Below are 22,446 nucleotides of genomic sequence, written 5' to 3'. Positions count from 1 at the left end.
GTTGGAAAGTTTGGTTTTACTCTTACGATATAATTAAAGCAGAACTCTGAGTAGGGGTTATGTTTTCGCCTGCGGGAAAGAATAGGTAAGTTAGTTTATATTTGGCTGAGAGGAATACCGGACTGAATAGTTAAAACATTTACGATTCGTGATCGATCACATCGACAAGAAATGGGGAAAAGATTTTGATTGTTCAGATTCCGGACATCAGCGGAGAGACTGTATGCTCCATTGGTTATGAAACATGAGACGTTGGGAGGGCAGGCATGCACTCCAGTCCGGAACTCCAGGTTACGTCTAGATAAATCTGTTGAATGTGGCTGTCACCCCCACAGAAAGCCAGAGGGCATAAAAAAGATTACCCCCACCTTTGAGGACTTGGTAGAGGGGGAGTGTAATTAGAGAAAGAGATGCACAGTGCAATTCTCCAAGGTTTTGACAAAGAATGCAGCCCCACTAGAGATTTCGGTCAGTTGATTTTGAATGTATGAGAGGCTTTTGCCAGAAAAGTTAGCTATTTGTAAGTGTGAGGCTCATAATAAAGGAATGGATAGTAACAGAACTACTTAAGTCATTGTTTAGATATGTAGCAATATTGATACATGGGCAGAGCCACGTATCAACGGGAGGGATGGTAGGGATAATTAGACAACACTTTGTAGCATACGGAATAACTAAAAAATATATTTTTATTGTTCACGTTGTGTTATATGTGCACAGAATAATCACAAGCAGGTTAGAGGAAGGATGGTAGAGCAGGTTAGGAAAGACGTTGTGGCCTAGGTGATAACGACCTACTTACATTTTTATTATAATAGATAAATATAGCATATGGGTAGAAGCGTTCCCAACTTACTTGGCGGACACGATTATGGTAGTAAAAATATTAGGTAGAGATATTATCCCTAGAGTTGGTTTACTAGGATCTCTGTCTTTAAATAATGGATGACATTTTAGCTAGTCAGGTAGAACAAATAGAATGCCAGAGTTAGGGACCAGAACAGGTAGACATAGAAGTTGGAGATATACTAGCAGAACACATGAGAAGACTGTTTGGTAACCAAACCCGTATGTCCAAGATTTTGTGTTCAACAGGTGAATTACAGGAGAAGGGGATTCACTCAATCCAACAAGGAGACTAAAGTGTGGATCCAGTCCCTGAGGAGAATAGACTGGAAGCAGCCCCATTGGGAAGGCCCATACAAGGTTCTGCCTTCTGCCACCGCCTTTGCCATTAGAATAGTTGATAGTCACTTGGGTCTACGTTACCCACATATGAGCATGAATGATCACACACAGAGTTAAGAGAAGAACCGAGTACCAACAGGGTCTGGGGGTTACCTCCTTAACAAAGATTTCCTATCCCGACCGTTCATCACTGTGGGTGATCCTAGAAGTGTGAATATGGGGTGGTACCTAGCAGACCGACTAAGGGCAGGAGAAGGTTGCCGGTTATTGGGAAGAGTAGGGGCTCTTAGATGCATCATAGTCTCGGTAACCTTTCTGATACATCCAAATCCTATATAGGATGCCATTGTCATTGATAAGAAGTAAAAGATAAACTATATAATACACTGATGAGTGCCTTACACAATAAGGAGTCAAAGAAGATCACGTTGCAGGATTTAAGGTAAACATTAAACAATTCCCTAGGAAAGCAAATAACTTTACCTCGGTTCACTTTAACTCCTGATGAGTACCAGTGTTATAGATACAAGAAAGGCACAGAGAACTTAGATTGTTTTAATGGCTGAAAGGTAATCGTTAATGTGACTGACTTAGGTTTGGAAGTACAGGAGAAAATTCTTAACCTCACAGCACCTATAACTGATGTAGGGTGGGCTTGTACCAGCAGAGGACGCATACGACAGAAACTACCAAAGAGGGTGGTTAGGAACTTGCATCCTGGGATTATTGGTCCAACCAGTTGGAGTTAGTCATCGAGGCCAGTTATTGGAGACTAAAGTAGGCAAAAGAAGAGTTTTGACCAGGATGGGAGTCTAGATGGATGCTACTGGCATCCTCAGGGAAGTTCCAGATGAAGCAAATAGGTGAAGGCTTAACAACTACATTATTTTGGTGGTTGACAATACATCAAAATGTGGATTGGATGAATGACATCTATTATATTCAACAGAGATACGTGAATGACACTGGGGATGCAGTAAAGGGGTTCTCTGACCAATTATCTGTCACCTCCCTCATGACCTGGTAAAATTGACTGACTCTCGATATGTTAATTGTCAGAAAAGGGAAGGGTATGTAGAATGATTGGGGTTCATTGCTGTACGTTTATTTTTTAAATAACACAGCTCTAGACGGATTAGTGACCAAGGCCCTGGCTGGTTTAACCACATTAGCTCACAAATTAGCAGAGAACTCAGGGAATTAGCAGAGAACTCAGTTTCCAAACTCAGTATGTTTGGAAAATGGAAACATTTTATAATCACTGTGCTGTGGGCAACTTTCACCTGTATGAGTGTTTTGGTTCTGTGTGGGTGTTGTTTGATTCTGTGTATGAGGTTTGATCACTAGGTCTCTGGAGAGGTCAATGATGCAACAGATGGTGAGATACGGAACGATTCCAAGCTCCGACCAGTGGGATGACGAATACAGACTTCCAGGCCTAGGAGATGGCTCTGTTTCTTTTAATTACGAGGAGCCAATGTTAGATGAGACTGTTTTCAATGTTTAGTTAGAGGCTGTTCCTTTCATGAAAATGATGATGAAAATCGTAAACCGGAAGAGTTATAATTGGATATAGGCGTAGAACAGTCACTGATGAGGAATCGAATGTAAATACATGTATTGGTTTGGTTTATTCTTGTATAACATTTGTTTCCATATAGTGTTTGATATATATGTGTGAATTATTTAGTCATTAAGGGTGGATTGATAAAATAATTTATAAGGTTTAAGATAAATTATTAAATTATTCTACCAGAAACTTAACCATTAGGGTTTAGAGGTTATGTTGCAGGGACAAGGAGTAATTAAAAATAATAAACATATGTCCAACTAGGTTGGACTGGGGAATAGAGGAATGTATGTATGTGCCGAAAGAAAACAAATGGATTCCTTAACCTATGTATGAACCGACCCGGCTAGAACTCTGGGGAGATAAGATAGGACAGGGAGTACCACTCCAGGTTTCTCTTATCTGGGGGGGACTGGAACTGTAGTGATACTGGGTAGTGATAAACTGTGGTGAGAATTCAGGAGAAGAAGATAGTATCCTAATGTTAGTGTGTATGTGTGTGCGTAGCTAAAGAAGAATGTTATAACATCTTTGTATATGCACGGTAGAGGTCTCGTGAATAAACTTGGATTTGACTAATTGTGAGCTGGGAATTCTGTCTGTTTCGTTTAAACCAGAACTGTACACACTCTGGGTTGCAGGCTGAGTAGGATAATTGACATTTATGTAAATTCATAACAAAATTCTATATCACCTCCCTATTTCAGTCCACTTGGTGTCTAGTGAATTCAACCTGATGAAAGTGCTGTCATATCCTGGGTGGGGATAACACTTTACACACCAACGACCTCTGGTCAGGATGGCTCCTCATTAAATACACTCTGATCTTCTTGTGTCTATCACCACCTCTCAGGATGTCGGCTCTTCCAGGTCTTCAACCAGGCAGGGGTCTGCTTCTCTCAGGGCTTGGTAGAAGTATTCCTGGGCGCGGGCCCCCTTTCTGATCACCATGTTCAGCAGAGCTTGGTTCTGCAGGGTCTTTTTGGTTAAGTTGAGCACCTCCTCAATCTCCTCGTCAATCAGAACCCCCTGGTCCGGTTGCTGGAGACGCAGGAGTATGGGTCGCAAGACTCCCATACGAATCTCTAGCGCCATTCTGTGTTTTGTAATGAAGGCTCGACCAGGGGGGATAGAAGGAGTTGCAGGTGGAGGGGCCAAAACTGGGAAATTAAAAATACGTATTTAAAATTGAGACTTGACATCCAAAATAAATTTTAAAAATCGCTAAAAGTAATAATAATTTTGACAACTCAGGACCATTAGGATAGCTACAATGGTGCATCTTAAATAGATTTGAATTGGATTTATTTGATTTGGATTTTTCCATAATTATTGCTTAAATTGTGAGATAGCCTCATCACGCATGGCAAAGTAGAAGTTGTGATGAGTAAAGTTACCTGTAGAGGTGAATTCTGTTGGTGAAGCTGTGGATGAGAAACACATTTTTGTTGCTATCTGATGAAAGACTGCATCTATTACAATAAGTCATCATGATAATATAAATACACTATCATAAATAACATTGTTTTACAAATAAATAAAACATATTGATCAAAATAAATGACAACAACAAAATGACCAATAGTTCTAGTACTTCTTGCACATGTGGATTGCGCACTTTGACCTTTCACTTTCAGTTACCTGGAAGCCAGACAAGTCCATCCCATATAAATTCATCACTGCCATTTTCATTCAGAAAAATATTTGCTTCCTTAACAATCGATTGCATGAACAGCTGAAATGTTGGAATGTAGTTTTCATAGGACTGGAAATGAACAAATGATGCTTTCTGTAAAAGAAGAGTTAGTTATGTCAATCAAATTATGTCATTTGAATACACAAGGTAATAAAATAATTGGCAAGCAACATTTTCTAGCTCATCTCAGATATCACCGTTGGTTTTATTCGATGGTTATCTGTAAGATCGGTGGAGAGGGTGTATTCTTGCTTCGGGGTGAGTTGGCAGTGAGAAGTTGTTTCAAGGTAGATTTCTCTATCCCCATTTCTGCTTCTCCTTTCCTCCAGTACCTTGAGAAGACAAATAAGGAATGGACAGATAAATTGTGCTTCAATTGAGTCAAGAAGAAATACACTGAGGATGTATCTCACACATTAAACACATAATAATGCTTCACTCATATTCATTATGTGTTTGTAATGCTTGGTTTTGTATGGTAAACCTTATCTACGTCAATCAACAAATGGATTTTATAAAGCCCTTTTTTACATCAGCAGTTACCCACCAAAAAACTAAGAGCAAGACGCTCGGAAAAACCCCTAGAAGGCAGTAAAATAGGAAGAAACCTTGAGAGGAACCAGGCTCTGAGGGGTGGCCAGTCCTCTTCTGGCTATACCGGGTAGATACATTACTCAAAGCATGTCTGCCTTTTTGTGACACAGTGATAATATTCTGCATTATTCACAGTGTGTATTTAATTGAATTCCAGCAAAAGTATAGGGTTTTCTGATATGCCTACCTCCTTGAGTACAACATTACTGGGAAGCAACAAAACCTTCAGGATGGACCTCTTGACAACATCTGGGAGTTGGTAGAATAACAAGACAAGTGTATCGATAGGGGTTATGGGCTTGCCTTCTTCACTGACGATGCCATACTTAGAGAATCCAGTGACATTTATTATGACATGTGTGTTTGTTAGCTCAAGGTCATCGATAAATTCCACTTTTTTGTCATCAGTCACATGGGCTACAGACAGGAACTCACATCCACCCTCTAGGAAAAAATATATTTATAGAATTTCATGACATGCTGAGATTTTTATGACAATCAAAACAATGTTGTTGCAGATTATAGGTAAATGAAAAGCATATGCTCCTTCAGAATCAAATCAGTCGTAAAGTATTAGGACATTTATCAAATCACCACTCACGATCATAGAGCTCACAGTGTGGGAGGTGTAGTTGACCGACAGAACCTTGGGGACATGTAAACTTAAACAGGGGCCCTGCAGGCCTCTTGCCTCTCTGGGCTAGAAGCTTCCTGTTCCAAGGGACTGTCCAATAGAGCACCTCTCCCTCCCCCTCCATCTCAAATACTAGTCCTGTTATACTGCACTGGAACAGACCTGCATGGGGGCACTGGAACCTGTAGGGCAGAACAACACAAATGAAGAATGGTAATTTTGTGCATTCCCTGAATTGTATCAATAAAAAAGGCAATATCAAGTTAATAAACAACATTACCAGTATGTTCCCTTGTTCTCACAGGTTTTAGGTTCAAATTGATAAGGAGTCGCAGGCTTCTAAAATGTAAAAACAATAGTTATTGAACCAATAGTTTGTTGAAATAGATCTAACAATGGTCTTTCGTTCAGGCGAGGCTCTTACAGAGAGAGAGTCAACAGCTTTGGTATCCGATGCTTCTCTATCCAAGGCACTAGGACTGCCAACAAGTTGGATGTGTTCCTCCTCAAGGTCACTCTCAGAGCAAGAGCAAGATATGGTAGAACTGGCAGGTGTAAGAATGCCCAGTGAGACATTCCATGTCGTCTCACTTTTTTTAAAAGATGGGGATTTTTCTCTGGAGCCCCGATATGAGCAGACAGGCACTAGAAAGAGATAGTGTGTGTGTCAGTCACAAACAAATGTTTGTAAACTCAATGGGACTGTTCTCTATGTTACCATCTGCCAGACAGTATTGGACCATCAGGTCTCGGAACAAGACTGCTGAACAGCTACCCCTAGCTGTCTACCTACACAGACATGTATTCACCTGCACCCCTAAGGTCGATGTCCGCGCCCCAGCGGAAATCTAATTAGCATGATACAAAAATCCCCATAAAAATCCATCAGTTTAAGCTAGAGATATCTGTTGTTTTTTGCATTGGATGCGTTGCAATCCACTGAATCTGCCTATGTAACACTTCCACATCTGCGGTGAAAGGTGACAGAGCTAGATGTTTGTGTTTGTCAGACCATGAGACATCCCGAAAGTATTTTCACAAATTCGTCTGTAGCGTCCGAAAATAAACTACACTGTACAACATTTTTATCAATGTCAATTTGAATGCACAGAAATACCATGACAAGATATTGAGGCCCATTGTGAGGTCATTTTTGAAAAGGTATCTGTGATCAACAGATGCATATCTGTATTCGCAGTCATGTGAAATAGATAGATTAGGCCTAATAAATGTATTAAAATTGACTGATTTTCTCATATGAACTGTACAGTACTGTAACCCAGTAAAATATTTGAAATTGTTTTATGTTGCGTTTATATTTTTGTTCAGTATTTTATGAAAGACGAGACTCCCACGAACACAATGGTGTTCTCCGTTTTGCTCTGTGACCCCCACAAGCATCTTGGGACTCGTCTGAAGTCGGAACAGCCGATCTGCCAACTTCTGTCTGTAGCATCCGAACAATTTGGGCTACACACTAACATGACGCCTCTGTGTAAAGGTGAGACTATCACAAACAAGCACATGTTGTTTTGCTCTAGGACGCCCACAGGCCTCAAAAGACTCGTCTGAAGTTCCCCCTGTACCAGTCAAAAGAATTTATGGAAGTATATATAGAGACTGTTTATTGACCGAAAATAGGGCTTAGTCCCATGAGCTAAAATAAAAGATTCTAGAAATGTTCCATATGTATAAAAAAAATATTATTCCTCTCATGGGGAAAAAAGACATGTCATCCGGAGGCCACTTTCCCGCTGGGTAGGCTACACGGGACAGGTGATATTCTGCCCAATCTCTGCATGCCATGGGCTCTCCGACTCTGTTCCTGCAGCTACCCAGTGCTTAATTTGGGAAACCAAGTGAAATCTGTCGACAACATCGATAGTAACATGTTATCACAACAAAACATATTTAATTTAACTTTTGACACTCCTCTCTGCACGCTCGAGAAAGGAATGAAGGAGATAGGGGTGGAGATGGAAACGCACGATGGAAACACACTTTATTCTGTAGCTAAAGGTAATGTGTCAGCATATTAATTATGAAAATATAAAAAAATGCCCTGTTACTAGGCTATTCAAAATCAAATACAAATTCACTATAATAGTAGGCTAACTCTGCATTTGTTTCATTTTGGAGTATAGGCTCGAGTATAGGCTAGTATTGCCATGCGTAATATGCAACCGGATATGTATTGTTTTTTTTCAAGCTTGAGCATATGCAATTAATCATCATCTTAGAAAGCGCTGTCCATTTCATTATGCTAGACTTTTTACTGCAGTCATGACTCATGACTCAACCCTACGCACAACTCGTCGATCCTTGTCACTAATGGGCTAATGCAGCAGACAGCCACACCGGGTTCCACTCCTATCAGCTAAACACAAGAAGATCACCAACACTTGACAATTGAGGAGTGGAAAAACATTGCCTGGTTTGACTAATCCCGGTTCCTGTTGTGTCATACTGATGGCAGTCAGGATTTGGATGGTGATGGTGATGTACTGTTTTCCCCACACCAATTGAGCAACGAACGATTCCGAATTCAGGCTGTTCTTGAGGCAAAAGAGGGTCTGACCCAGTACTAGATGAGTGTACTTAATAACTGTCGAGTGAGTGTATTTCCCACATTACTAATTTGTTCATATTTAGACTTTGTAATCTGACTTCATAGTTTACTTTGATTATTTTGATGTCGATATCTGTACTGCACTGTTGAGGAGAGATCACAAGTAAACATTTCACTTTATCGTTTACACATGTTGTATCCTGTGCACAATAAACTTTGATTTGATGTCAGAAATACAAACCATAAACAAAAAATCCACCCAAAACCACTCAAACCATACATAACACTAATATGTGAGAACAATACTTTTTGTGAACATTTTTTCATTATAATAAGGCTGGTAACAACATTTAAAGTTGTTGTGGAAATCTGTTGCAGCTCAAGTCGACAACAAAACCCACATGGCAATGCTCTCTCTATGGGCTGGCTGGTTAGCTAGTTAGCTCGCTAGTTAACGTAGCAACACACAATAATACGAAAGTCAATATCAGCATGTGAAGTAGCTAGTTAGCTGTAAAATCGCCTAAACAAACTGCACTATCAATTTAGGAGTCAACAATCTTACCATGTTCATCCTGCAGATTGGTGTGCCTCAAAGAGTTGAGTCTGACATTCGCAACTTTACCATGCAATGCACCCTGGGCTGAAAAGGCAGGCAAATAGGAGAAATGTGTTAGACCCTCTGTTAAATGACACATTTCTTGAGGTAGGAATATTACAAAAATATTATCAATGGCTCATTCGAGAGAAGACAACCTCCCACATTATGACATCGGCCAGTATTATAATCTGACATGTATGATGGATGTTTTCGCGATCTAAAAGTCGTATTCCTATTCACTTCCAGTGTAGTGAGAGTGGCTTTATCACAGTGCTACGTCACACCAGTTGAATTTCTGCCTGCTTGAATGGCAATAGCTCAGATACACATGAAAACATGACATTTCCCAAGGAATCGATTGAAAATCGCTCAGAGATGCACAAAGACATTCAATATGTGTGAATCTTTACTTTAAATATAAACTGCTTTCACCTCCGTTTTCCTCCTCCTCATTAAGCAATGCCACTGAAAAGACTCAATTTGTGTCTTGAACGCGTGCTTTGATGTGGGTGTTTCTTATGTGTTGTCTTGCCAGTAACACAGTTACAGTCATTAACCCATCAAGATAACATAGAAATACTCTAACCAGCTCTGCTAAGGCGAGTAAAATATTCAGAGTGAGGTGTTCTCTTATTTGTGTCTGGAAGTAGCTATCAAGCTAGCCAACTTTAGCCAGTTAGCTTCAGTGCTTGACTGCTATTGTGAGATCTCTCTTCAACCGTGTAAGGGTTCTCGTCCTCCTCTTTTGAGGAGGAGTAGCGAGAAGGATTGGAGGACCAATGCGCAGCGTGGTAAGTGTCCATAATGTTTTTTTTATCAAAGACAATAGAACACTCGAACAAAACAACAAACGATGACGTGAATATACAAAACCGAAAACAGTACCGTGTGGACCAAACACTCACACGGAAAACAAACACCCACAACCCAAAAGTGAAACCCAGGCAACCTAAGTATGATTCTCAATCAGGGACAACAATTGACAGCTGCCTCTGATTGAGAACCATACTAGGCCGAACTCAAAAACCAACATAGAAAAACAAACATAGACTGCCCACCCAACTCAAGCCCTGACCATACTAAAACAAAGATATAATAACAGAACTAAGGTCAGAACGTGACAATACCCCCCCAAAGGTGTGGACTCCGGCCGCAAAACCTGAACCTATAGGGGTGGGTCTGGGTGGGTGTCTGTCCGCGGTGGCGGCTCCGGCGAGGGACGTCGACCCCACTTCACTATAGTCCTTGTCCGCCTCTTAGCCCGCCTCCGTGGCCTCTTTAGAGCAGTGAACTTCGCCGTCGACCTCAGAATGGGGACCCTAGCAATGGGAGACTCCGGCAGCGCCAGACGGACGGGAGACTCCGGCAGCGCCGGAGGGGCGGGAGACTCCGGCAGCGCCGGACAGGAGGAAGGCTCTGGCAGCGCTGGACAGGCGGGAGCACCTGTAGGGAGGAGACAGAGAGACAGCCTGGTGCGGGGGGCTGCCACGGGAGGGCTGGTGTGTGGAGGTGGCACCGGATAGATCGGACCGTGAAGGCGCACTGGAGCTCTTGAGCACCGAGCCTGCCCAACCTTATCTGGTTGAATGCTCCCCGTAGCCAGGCTAGTGCGGCGAGGTGGAATATCCCGCATTGGGCTGTGTTGGCGAACCGGGGACACCATGCGTAAGGCTGGTGCCATGTACACCGGCCAGAGGAGACGCACTGGAGACCAGATGCGCTGAGCCTGCTTCATGGCACCTGGCTCGATGCCCACTCTAGCCCTGCCAATACGAGGTGCTGCAATGTATCGCACCGGGCTATGCACGCGCACCGGGGACACCGTGCGCTCCACCGCATAACATGGTGCCTGCCCGGTCCCTCTTGCTCTCCGGTAAGCACGGGAAGTTGGTGCAGGTTTCCTACCTGACTTCGCCACACTCCCCTAGTGCCCCCCCCAATACATTTTTGGGGCAGCCTCTCGGGCTTCCAGTCGCGCTGCCATGCTGCCTCTTCATACCGCCGCCTCTCCGCTTTCGCTGCCGCCAGCTCTGCCTTGGGGCGGCGATATTCCCCAGCCTGAGCCCAGGGTCCTTTGCCGTCCAATATCTCCTCCCAAGTCCAGTTCTCCAGGTATCGCTGCCTCTCGTCACAACGCTGCTTGGTCCTTTGGTGGTGGGTGTTTCTGTAAGGGTTCTCGTCCTCCTCTTCTGAGGAGGAATAGCGAGAAGGATCGGAGGACCAATGCGCAGCGTGGTAAGTGTCCATAATGTTTTTTAATAAAGACAATAGAACACTCGAACAAAACAACCAACGATGACGTGAATATACAAAACCTAAAACAGTACCGTGTGGACCAAACACTCACACGGAAAACAAACACCCACAACCCAAAAGTGAAACCCAGGCAACCTAAGTATGATTCTCAATCAGGGACAACAATTGACAGCTGCCTCTGATTGAGAACCATACTAGGCCGAACTCAAAAACCAACATAGAAAAACAAACATAGACTGCCCACCCAACTCACGCCCTGACCATACTAAAACAAAGATATAACAGAACTAAGGTCAGAACGTGACCAACTGGAGCATCCGTCTGCACTCGGAATGCTCCGAGAGATAATTTACGAGTGAACACCCTGTGTTAGTGGGTATTACTTGAAATCAAAACCCAACCTTCAAAAATTCCAAGGAAAGCAGAGATGTTATAAGTACAGACATTCTTGTTTTAGAAAATACTAGCTTTATGTCCAAAGTTATTGTTTTAACACTTTTTAGTCCATTTTGGGACTGTAATTAATGTACAGTATATGACAACTACTGATGCCACATAGGCCGTTTTCCTGATGCCACATATACCTTCTCCTTCAGTCTCGGCTGAGATTCAGAGAGTAAGTGTGGCTATCAAACAAGGACATGCATTTGTAATGAATAGATTTGTCAGTCATGCTGTGTTACCTCCTCTATGAGATCTCTCTAAGACTTCAGCAAGATCCTTCCGGTACAGCAACCTCAGGACCACCACTGTGATCTCCACAGCTTTCTCAGGGCCATAGGTCTGCATGATCTGATCCACTGTGTCCTGCCAGTCAGAGTTCTTCAGCTGGCTCTCTGGAATGGGAGGAAGTTTGTCCAAAACATCCTCAGTCAGATGCCACTGAAATCTCTTCAGCTTGACTCTGCTCAGCTTCTCTAGAGTTTCCAGTAGAAGATTTGGGACAGACAGCATTGTGGGTCCCTATAGGGAAACCAACACAAGGTTAAATCCATTTGAATTCAGTCACTTTTGACAGCACCCCATACACATTTACCCATTGTAGAAGTTCTCAGAAAGTGAAACTTTTTGGACCTGAATGCCAAAACATTCAGGAGATAAAGGTGCATATTTTGCAGTGATGACGACATGAGACATCATGTCATCATCACTGGAAAACGGTTGTGGCTAATATAATTTAAAAGCTTACAAACAGGGTTGTCAAACTATCTTATAATTTATTGTAAAAATGTTTTATTGTTGTAAATATGTACATATTTTAACCTTAAACGTCAATTATACAGGTGGTCTGGTGGTAGAAGCTATTGGCTAGGGTGATTTTCAGAATGTTTATTTTTATATCTGTGTTTTTGCACGTACATTGATTGTTTGATTAATTTTATGCTACACAAAGATAAATATCATAATTTTTCTAAATTAATTAAATCTGTCTGTAGTTGGACGTATTGCACCTGTTACTAAGATAGTTGTTCCATTGTCATAAATAATCACATTTTAAAGGCTAATAAGGCTGGTGGAACCGTTCATAGATGTTTCTAGGAAGAACCTTTAGATTATAAAATGGTTATTGGTAGTACCCTTCTATGCAGAACCCTCTATAAAAACGGTTCTACCCAGCACCAAAAAGGGTTCCCCTATGGGGAAGTGAGAAAAAGAAGAGAACAGGCCATGGCTCGGGTGGCTGAGTTCCTTGATGATCTTCTTGGCCTTCCTGTGTTGTGTGTGCTGCCACTACGGTAAATTTGGCAGAGCGTACCACCCTCTGTAGTGCCTTGCGGTCAGAGGCGGTGGAATTGCCGTAGCAGGCTGTGATGCAGTCCAACAGTATGATTTTGATGGTGCTGCTGTAAAACACTGTGAGGGTCCTCGAGGACAGGCCACATTTCTTCAGCCTCCTGAGGGTAAACAGTCGCTGTCGTGCCTTCTTCACCATGGTGTCAGTGTGATTTGACTATTCCAGCTCTTCAGAGATGTTGTACGCCGTGTTTGACCGTCTCCACTGCGGTCATGGATGGGGGCTTGCCCAACCTGGTTCCTCCTGAAGTCCACAATCAGCTCCTTTGTTTTTCTGACATTAAGGGAGAGGTTGTTCACCTGGCACCACACCGTCAGAGTACCTACCTCCTCCCTGTAGACAGTTCCATCGTTGTTGGTAATCAGGCCTACTACTGTCGTGTCGTCAGCGAACTTGGAGATGGAGTTGGAACTGTGCGAGGCCACACATTCACACAGGGAGTACAGGACGGGACTGAGGACGGAACCTTGTGGGGCCCCCGCGTCGAGGATCAGTGTGGAGGAGGTAATGTTGCCCACCTTCACCAGCTGGGGGCGGCCTGTCAGGAAGTTGTGAGGGCATTTTGAAGTTAAACCTTACTAATGCTTGTGTACTAAAATATCCTTCTTTATTAAGCCTCGGCATTGGGCTTGAGATTGATAAAGAAACTAACTCATGTAAGATTGTGTGTGTGCACATTAATAGAGGTCTGTTCTAACTGTTCTGTGTGTGTAGAATGACCTCATGATGTCTGGCCACTCAGCCAAGACTGACAGAAACTAACTGGTTCCTCTTAGCTTAACTGGAGACAGAGAAAAGTGTTATATTCTGCGCACCAGTGATAGAGCTGTTGTTATGTTTGGAGCCTGTTTCTGGGCGAAAGATTCATGTTTTATGTATGTGTGTGTTTGACCAGTACGATCATACATCATCTGGGCCGACAGTCAAAGGCGCTTGCTTGCCCAACTTGGGAGAACCGTTGAGCTACTGTTAGAGGAAGTATGTCTGTAGTGACTTCCTGTCGTTCTGGCCCCTATTGTCCTCACTCAGTTGAGACAGACTGAGGCAATCTTTTCACCGAGTTGTCTCCCCTCACACACACACATACACATGCATAGGGTCATGTGTTTTGCAGATGCTTGCATGGGGTTGCTCGACTATACAAATGCTCCTGCATTCTTTGAACGAGAGGCTCTGACTCCATTTCACCTGCGTGTTTGGGGCGACCAGCCTCCTTATTATAATATGTTTTTAATAAAAGTAACACCTTGATTGATTGTTGACTTTGCCTCTCCTCGTTATTAGTTAAAGGTAGGATTTCCACCAGAAAGTCCAGGCCCAGTTGCGTATGGAGTTCAGTCCCAGTACTGTGAGCTTTATGGGGAGCTTAGAGGGCACTATGGTATTGAAGGCCGAGCTGTAGTCGATGAACAGCATCCTCACATATGCATTCCTCCCGTCCAGGTGGGTGAGGGCAGTGTGCAGAGCAATGGCGATTGCGTCGTCGGTGGATCTGTCGGGTGGTAGGCGAATTGGAGAGGGTTGAACGTGTCAGGGAGGGATAAGGTGATATTGTCTTTGACTAGCCTCTCGAAGCAGTTATTATAACGACGGATGTGAGTGCTACGAGTTGGTAGTCATTCAGTTCAGTTCCTTTTCTTGGGCACTGAGATGATGGTGGACAACTTGAAACATGGGGATAATGGCCTGAGCTAGAGAGAGATTGAAAATCTCCAAAAACACAACAGCTAGCTGGTCTGCACATGCTCTGAGGGAGCGGCTAGGGATGCCATCTGGGCCGGAAGCCTTGCGAGAGTTAACACAGTTGAATGACTTACATATGCCACTCCATGGAGACCATAAACAAATAGCTCCTGTTGTCCACAGGGGCTCTCCTCGGCAACTCAGGGTTGTTTTGCTCGAAGTGTGAGAAAAAGGTGTTTAGCTCATCCAGTAGGGCGGCGTTGGTGTCCACGACGTGGCTGGATTTATTTTTGTAATCCGTGATCGTTAGAAGCCCCTGCCACATACGCCTAATATCCTACCCGCTGAATTGATCCTCCACATTTGTCTCGCCATCTTGATCGATCTGCGTAGGTCATATTTGTACTGTTTAACCATACAATTGTCCCCAGACACTTTACCGTGATTATAAGCAGCATCTCTCGCCTCAGTTTCCCGGAAAGGCTGAATGTTTTGGCATTCAGGTCCAAAAAGTCCCTTTCTGACCACTTCCATGGGCAAATATGTATGGAAAGTTTGGTTCAAATCCATAGGTAAGCACCAAATGGTGACACCGTTCATAGGGAACCGTTCATGAACACACAAAAAATTGTTTTATAATCTTTGCTCACAATGACAAACCCTTAGAAATAGCTGATACCTCTTGCTTTCTCTTCTTCAGACTGCCAGTCAGAATCTTCGGTCTGTACCTTCTCCTCCTCTTCCTCGCTGACCCCCCCTTTAAGAGATCCAAGCCTCTCACCAGACAGGTTCCACCTGGACACAGAAAAGAGTCACACACTGTTCCCCTACATCACCACCACATGCTGTTGTTTACGATTCATTTAAAAAATAATGCAGTACATTAGCTATGATAGAGTGGTTGATATCAGGCTATATATTCAATGTCCACTCACGCTGAAAAGTGGCTTCTGCTCTCTGACTGGGACTTGTCAAGATGCTGGACTGCCCAACAGAGGAAGCAGAGTGAGGCAGTGTAGAGGCAGAAGCATGGGTGCTCCCTTATATATATATATAGAGAGGGACACATTAGAAAGAATTAACAAAAAAACAGAGAATGCTAGAAACACTAGAATGCTATTTGGCCCTAAACAGAGAGTACACAGTGACAGAATACCTGACCACTGTGACTGACCTAAACTTAAGGAAAGCTTTGACTATGTACAAACTCAATGAGCATACCCTTGCTATTGAGAAAGGCTACTGTAGGCAGACCTGGCTCTCAAGAGAAGACAGGCTATATGCACACTGCCCACAAAATTAGGTGGAAACTGAGATGCACTTCCTAACCTCCTGCCAAATGTATGACCATATTAGAGACATATATTTCCCTCAGATTACACAGATCAACCGAGAATTAGAAAACAAAGCCAATTTTGATAAACTCCCATATCTACTGGGTGAAATACCAGTGTGCCATTCCATTAGCAAGATTTGTGACCTGTTGCCACAAGAAAAGGGCAACCAGTGAAGAACAATCACCATTGTAAATACAACCCATATTTATGTTTATTTATTTTCCCTTTTGTACTTTATATATTTGCACATCGTTACTACACTGTATTTGAAATGTCTTTATTCTTAGGGAACTAGTGAGTGTAATCTTTACTGTTCATTTGTATTGTTTATCTCACTTTTATCTACTTCACTTACTTTGGCATTGTTAACATAGATCTTTTGTTTTGCTGTGTTACCTCTGTGATCTCTCTCTAACTTTTCAATGAGATCTTTCCGGTTCATCCTTCTCAGGATGCCCACTGTGATCTTCACAGCATTCTCAGGGCTGTATTTCTGGGGGGTTACCACTGTCTTCCGCCAACCAGCCCTCTTCAGTTGGCTCTCTGGGACAGGAGGCAAACCAGGCAGCTGGCCACCAGTCAGGTACAACTGAAATCTCCTCAACTCCTCTGTGCTTAGCTCCTCCAGAGTGGGCAGCAGCTGATTTGGAAGACCCAAATAGCTTCTCTCTTTCAGCTCCTCAGCCCTCAACACAGGCTGCTTATAAAGTATTGTCCACCTGGATACAAGAAACAGGCACACATTGACCATGTTTATATGCAGTCTAAAAACATCTAAGAAAATAAACAAGAGCTCATTCTTAATAAAGCACCCTGGTTTTAACACCTCAATCTGAATAAAGAAACCTGTTCTGAATTAAATTTGCTCGTTCTGATTGAGAATTCCTTCTGAAAAGAGGTGGATTATACCTTTTGATAAACCGGCCAATGGGAGAATAATAGCACTTCTCTTTTGAATGATGTTGTTCAAGCAGAATACATTGCAGTCGTATGTGCATGTGTCATATACTATTCTTGTTCAATATTTATAATAGAATCCACGCAGAACCAACGTTTTAACAGTAAAATGATGCCATTGAAATGGCAGATAAACACTATGAAGTGCAACAAAAACATCAGGTATAACGATTTGATAATGTCCTTGTTTTGTTGCCAATGAATTTCAAATGATCAAACAAGTTGGACAATATAAAATAAGAGTTGTTTTAATGTCAGTATTTTTCTGAAGGACAGAACGATGCTGAACTGCAACACGGCACACTATTGTCTATTTCGGAACACATGCCACTCAAAAAATTACATAAATATATTATAGCAAATAGACACATACATATAAACCGCTAATTCAGAACATAGATTACACCTGAACTCTTTATTCAGAAAACGTTGTTGTGGTCACTATTTATAGCTACTGTTTACAGGCCTCCTGGGCCATATACATCGTTCCTCACTGAGTTCCCTGAATTCCTATCGGACCTTGTAGTCATAGCAGATCATATTCAAATTTTTGGTGATTTTAATGTTCACATGGAAAAGTCCACATACCCATTCCAAAAGGCTTTCGGAGCCATCATCGACTCGGTGGGTTTTGTCAAACATGTCTCTGGACCTATTCACTGTCACAGTCATACACTGGACTGAGTTTTGTCCCATGGAATAAATGTTGTGGATCTTAATGTTTTTCCTCATAATCCTTGACTACCATTTTATTATGATTGCAATCGCAACAAATAATCTGCTCAGACCCCAACCAAGGAGCATCAAAAATCGTGCTATGAATTCTCAGACAACACAAAGATTCCTTGACTCCCTCTGCCTACCCAAGGACGTCAGAAGACAAAAATCAGTTAACCACCTAACTGAGGAACTCAATTTAACCTTGAGCAATACCCTAGATACAGTTGCACCCCTAAAAAATAAAAACATTTGTCATAAGAAACTAGCTCCCTGGTATACAGAAAATACCTGACCTCTGAAGCAAGCATCCAGAAAATTGAAACGGAAATGGCGTCACACCAAACTGGAAGTCTTCTGACTAGCTTGGAACGACAGTACCGCTGCTCGATCATCCTATTTTTCCAACTTAATTGAGGAAAATAAGAACAATCCGAAATTTATTTTTGATACTGTTGCAAAGCTAACTAAAAAGCAGCATTCCCCAAGTGAGGATGGCTTTCACTTCAGCAGTAATAAATTCATGAACTTCTTTGAGGAAAAGATCATGATCATTAGAAAGCAAATTACGGACTCCTCTTTAAATCTGCATATTCCTCCAAAGCTCAGTTGTCCTGAGTCTGCACAACTCTACCAGGACCTAGGATCAAGAGAGACACTCAAGTGTTTTAGTGCTATATCTCTTGACACAATGATGAAAATGATCATGGCCTCTAAACCTTCAAGCTGCATACTGGACCCTATTCCAACTAAACTACTGAAAGAGTTGCTTCCTGTGCTTGGCCCTCCTATGTTGAACACAAAACAACGGCTCTCTATCCACCCGATGTGTACCAAACTCACTAAAAGTGGCAGTAATAAAGCCTCTCTTGAAAAAGCCAAACCTTGACCCTGATAATATAAAAACTATCGGCCTATATCGAATCTTCCATTCCTCTCAAAAATGTTAGAAAAAGCTGTTGCGCAGCAACTCACTGCCTTACTGAAGACAAACAATGTATACGAAATTATTCAGTCTGGTTTTAGACCCCATCATAGCACTGAGACTGCACTTGTGAAGGTGGTAAATAACCTTTTAATGGAGTCAGACGGAGGCCCTGCATCTGTCCTCGTGCTCCTAGACCTTAGTGCTGCTTTTGATACCATCGATCACCACATTCTTTTGGAGAGATCGGAAACCCAAATTGGTCTACACGGACAAGTTCTGGCCTGGTTTAGATCTTATCTGTCGGAAAGATATCAGTTTATCTCTGTGAATGGTTTGTCCTCTGACAAATCAACTGTAAATTTCGGTGTTCCTCAAGGTTCCGTTTTAGGACCACTATTGTTTTCACTATATATTTTACCTCTTGGGGATGTCATTTGAAAACATAATGTTAACTTTCACTGCTATGCAGATGACACACAGCTGTACATTTCAATGAAACATGGTGACGCCCCAAAATTGCCCTCGCTAGAAGCCTGTGTTTCAGACATAAGGAAGTGGATGGCTGCAAACTTTCTACTTTTAAACTCGGACAAAACAGAGATGCTTGTTCTAGGTCCCAAGAAACAAAGAGATCTTCTGTTGGATCTGACAATTAATCTTGATGGTTGTACAGTCGTGTCAAATAAAACCGCGAAGGACCTCTGCGTTACTCTGGGCCCTAATCTCTCTTTTGACGAACATATCAAGACTGTTTCATGGACAGCTTTTTTCCATCTACGTAACATTGCAAAAATCTGAAACTTTCTATCCAAAAATGATGCAGAAAAATTAATCCATGCTTTTGTTACTTCTAGGTTAGACTACTGCAATGCTCTACTTTCCGGCTACCTGGATAAAGCACTAAATAAACTTCAGTTAGTGCTAAATACGGCTGCTAGAATCCTGACTAGAACCAAAAAAATGTATCATATTAATCCAGTGCTAGCCTCCCTACACTGGCTTCCTGTTAAGGCAAGGACTGATTTCAAGGTTTTACTGCTAACCAACAAAGCATTACATGGGCTTGCTCCTACCTATCATTCAGATTTGGTCCTGCCGTACATGCCTACACGTACGCTACGGTCACAAGACACAGGCCTCCTAATTGTCCCTAGAATTTCTAAGCAAACAGCTGGAGGCAGGGCTTTTTCCTATAGAGCTCTATTTTTATGGAATGGTCTGCCTACCCATGTGAGAGACGCAGACTCGGTCTCAACCTTTAAGTCTTTAATGAAGACTCATCTCTTCAGTGGGTCATATGATTGAGTGTAGTCTGGCCCAGGAGTGTGAAGGTGAACGGAAAGGCTCTGGAGCAACGAACCGCCCTTGCTGTCTCTGCCTGGCCGGTTCCCCTCTCTCCACTGGGATTCTCTGCCTCTAATCCTATTACAGGGGCTGAGTCACTGGCTTACTGGTGCTCTTTCATGCCGTCCCTAGGATGGGTGCATCAGTTGAGTGGGTTGAGTCACTGACGTGATCTTCCTGTCTGGGTTGGCACCCCCCCTTGGGTTGTGCCGTGGCGGAGATCTTTATGGGCTATAATCGGCCTTGTCTCAGGATGGTAAATTGGTGGTTGAAGATATCCTTCTAGTGGTGTGGGGGCTGTGCTTGGCAAAGTGGGTTGGGTTATATCCTTCCTGTTTGGCCCTGTCCAGGGGTATCATCGGATGGGGCCACAGTGTCTCCTGACCCCTCCTGTCTCAGCCTCCAGTATTTATGCTGCAGTAGTTTATGTATCGGGTGGCTTGGGTCAGTTTGTTATATCTGGAGTACTTCTCCTGCCTTATCCGGTGTCCTGTGTGAATTTACGTATGCTCTCTCTAATTCTCTCTTTCTCTCTCTCTGAGAACCTGAGCCCTAGGACCATGCCTCAGGACTACCTGGCATGATGACTCCTTGCTGTCTCCAGTCCACCTGGCCGTGCTGCTGCTCCAGTTTCAACTGTTCTGCCTGCTATGGAACCCTGACCTGTTCACCGGACGTGCTACCTGTCCCAGACCTGCTGTTTTCAACTCTCTAGAGACAGCAGGAGCGGGAGAGATACTCTGAATGATCGGCTATGAAAAGCCAACTGACATTTACTCCTGAGGTGCTGACTTGCTGCACCCTCGACAACTACTGTGATTATTATTATTGACCACGCTGGTCATTTATGAATTTTTGAACATCTTGGCCATGTTCTGTTATAATCTCCACCCGGCACAGCCCTCATAGCAGGGGCGGCAGGGTAGCCTAGTGGTTAGAGCATTGGACTGGTAACCGGAAGGTTGCGAGTTCAAATCCCCAAGCTGATAAGGTATAAATCTGTTCAGTTCTGCCCCTGAATAGACAGTTAAACTGTCATTGAAAATAAGAATTTGTTCTTAACTGACTTCCCTAGTTAAATAAAGGTAAAAAATTAAATAAACAGCCTGGTTTCTTCCTAGGATTTGGCCTTTCTAGGGAGTTTTTCCCTAGCCACAATGCTTCTACACATGCATTGCTTGCTGTTTGTGGTTTTAGGCTGGGTTTCTGTACAGCACTTTGAGATATCAGCTGATGTAAGAAGGGCTATATAAATACATTTGATTTGGTCACTGTTCCCGTTCCACCACCACATGCTGTATTTACTTCAATGTTCCACATGAATTTCACTCAATTAATGAAAACGATGCAATAAAAGAGGTATGGTAGAGTTGTTTATATCAGGCTCATTAATCTCCACTCACATTCTAGCGGAGTCACGGGGGAGTTTATCGGGTGGCTCTTCAATCTCTGCCTCTGCCTGGCTCCCAGAAGCAGCAGCCCGGTAACTGCTTTATGAGATGAAATCAAGTAGGAAGTAAGTTGCTATGTTTGGTCTCTTAATGTTATGTGATTAAAATCAGAAAGGTTTACTATCTACAATGTAGATTTGAACCCATTCTATGTAGGCATATCAGCAACATAATCACATGTAGTTGCATTGTTTCATCCATTAAATAAATTATATTTCTTAGTCAAGTCTATCTCCCACTTCCTTGTTGATGTCAATGGAATATGAAAATATAACGTAGCCTACTTTTACATGGACATTTACCTAATATTTGTGAAATTTCCCTATAAACAATTTCTTACCATGGATGGATCCATTTTAAACACAAAAAGTGCCAGCAGCAGGAAAATATGAAAGAAGAGTTTTACAGACTCTGAATTTACTTTCGTTTTCAGCAGTGAGTCATCCCTTGTTCTATGCAGACTGTATGTTAGCGTGCTATGTACGGCGTGCTGCCCTCTTGTGTTCAAACTACACTGTACAAAAATATAAATGCAACATGTAAAGTGTTGGTCCCATGTTTCATGCTGAAATAAAATATCCCAGAAATGTTCCACATGCACAAAAATCCTAATTTCTCTCAAATGTTGTCCACCTGACAGGTGTGGCATATCAAGAAGATGATTAAACAGCATGATCATTATACAGGTGCACCTTCTGCTGGGGACAATAAAAAGAACAGTCTAAAATGTGCAGTTTTATCACAGAGTGTGCAATTGGCATGCTGACTGCAGGAATGTCCACCAGAGCTGTTGCCAAAGAAATGAATGTTAATTTAGAGAATTTAGCAGTACGTTCAACTGGCCTCACAACCGCAGACCACGTGTATGACGTCGTGTGGCCGAGCGGTTTGCTGATGTCAACGTTGTGAACAGAGTTTCCCCTGTGGAGGAGGTGGGGTTATGGTATGGAGGCATAAACTACTGAAAACAAACACAATTGCATTGTATCGATGTCCATTTGAATGCACAGAGATACCGTGAGGAGATCCTGAGGCCCATTGTCGTGCCATTCACCTCATATTTCAGCATGATAATGCACAGCCTGTTGTCCAGACCTCTGGCAGTCTCTATGGGGGTGCCACAAGG

The 22,446-nt window shown here is 42.7% G+C and overlaps 1 protein-coding gene across 6 annotated transcripts; it reads right to left on the bottom strand.

The window, feature by feature from the left end:
• Positions 1 to 671: 671 nt before the first annotated feature.
• LOC115142655 (NACHT, LRR and PYD domains-containing protein 1-like) lies at positions 672 to 21,793 on the bottom strand. Of its 6 annotated transcripts, none has more exons than XM_065001590.1 (16): positions 21,661 to 21,792; positions 21,273 to 21,359; positions 16,320 to 16,642; positions 15,522 to 15,626; positions 15,266 to 15,381; positions 11,792 to 12,071; positions 8,817 to 8,894; positions 6,107 to 6,327; positions 5,963 to 6,021; positions 5,650 to 5,864; positions 5,236 to 5,297; positions 5,002 to 5,106; positions 4,652 to 4,786; positions 4,400 to 4,547; positions 4,156 to 4,182; positions 672 to 3,918 (listed from the first exon to the last, which is right to left on the bottom strand). In XM_065001590.1, coding segments are annotated over exons 2-16 (2,187 nt in total). In that variant the 5' UTR covers positions 21,275 to 21,359; positions 21,661 to 21,792; the 3' UTR covers positions 672 to 3,607. The 6 variants fall into 6 exon arrangements, with proteins under 6 accessions (XP_064857662.1, XP_064857660.1, XP_064857661.1 ...); XM_065001588.1 differs by having other exon boundaries at positions 5,236 to 5,492; positions 21,661 to 21,791; XM_065001589.1 differs by having other exon boundaries at positions 5,236 to 5,492; positions 21,273 to 21,356; positions 21,661 to 21,791.
• Between the last annotated feature and the right edge of the window lie 653 nt (positions 21,794 to 22,446).

This window comes from Oncorhynchus nerka, linkage group LG15 (assembly GCF_034236695.1).
Source record: "Oncorhynchus nerka isolate Pitt River linkage group LG15, Oner_Uvic_2.0, whole genome shotgun sequence".
In the NCBI taxonomy this organism is placed as follows: Eukaryota; Metazoa; Chordata; class Actinopteri; order Salmoniformes; family Salmonidae; genus Oncorhynchus; species Oncorhynchus nerka.
This window is presented reverse-complemented; position numbering and strand designations above follow the sequence as displayed.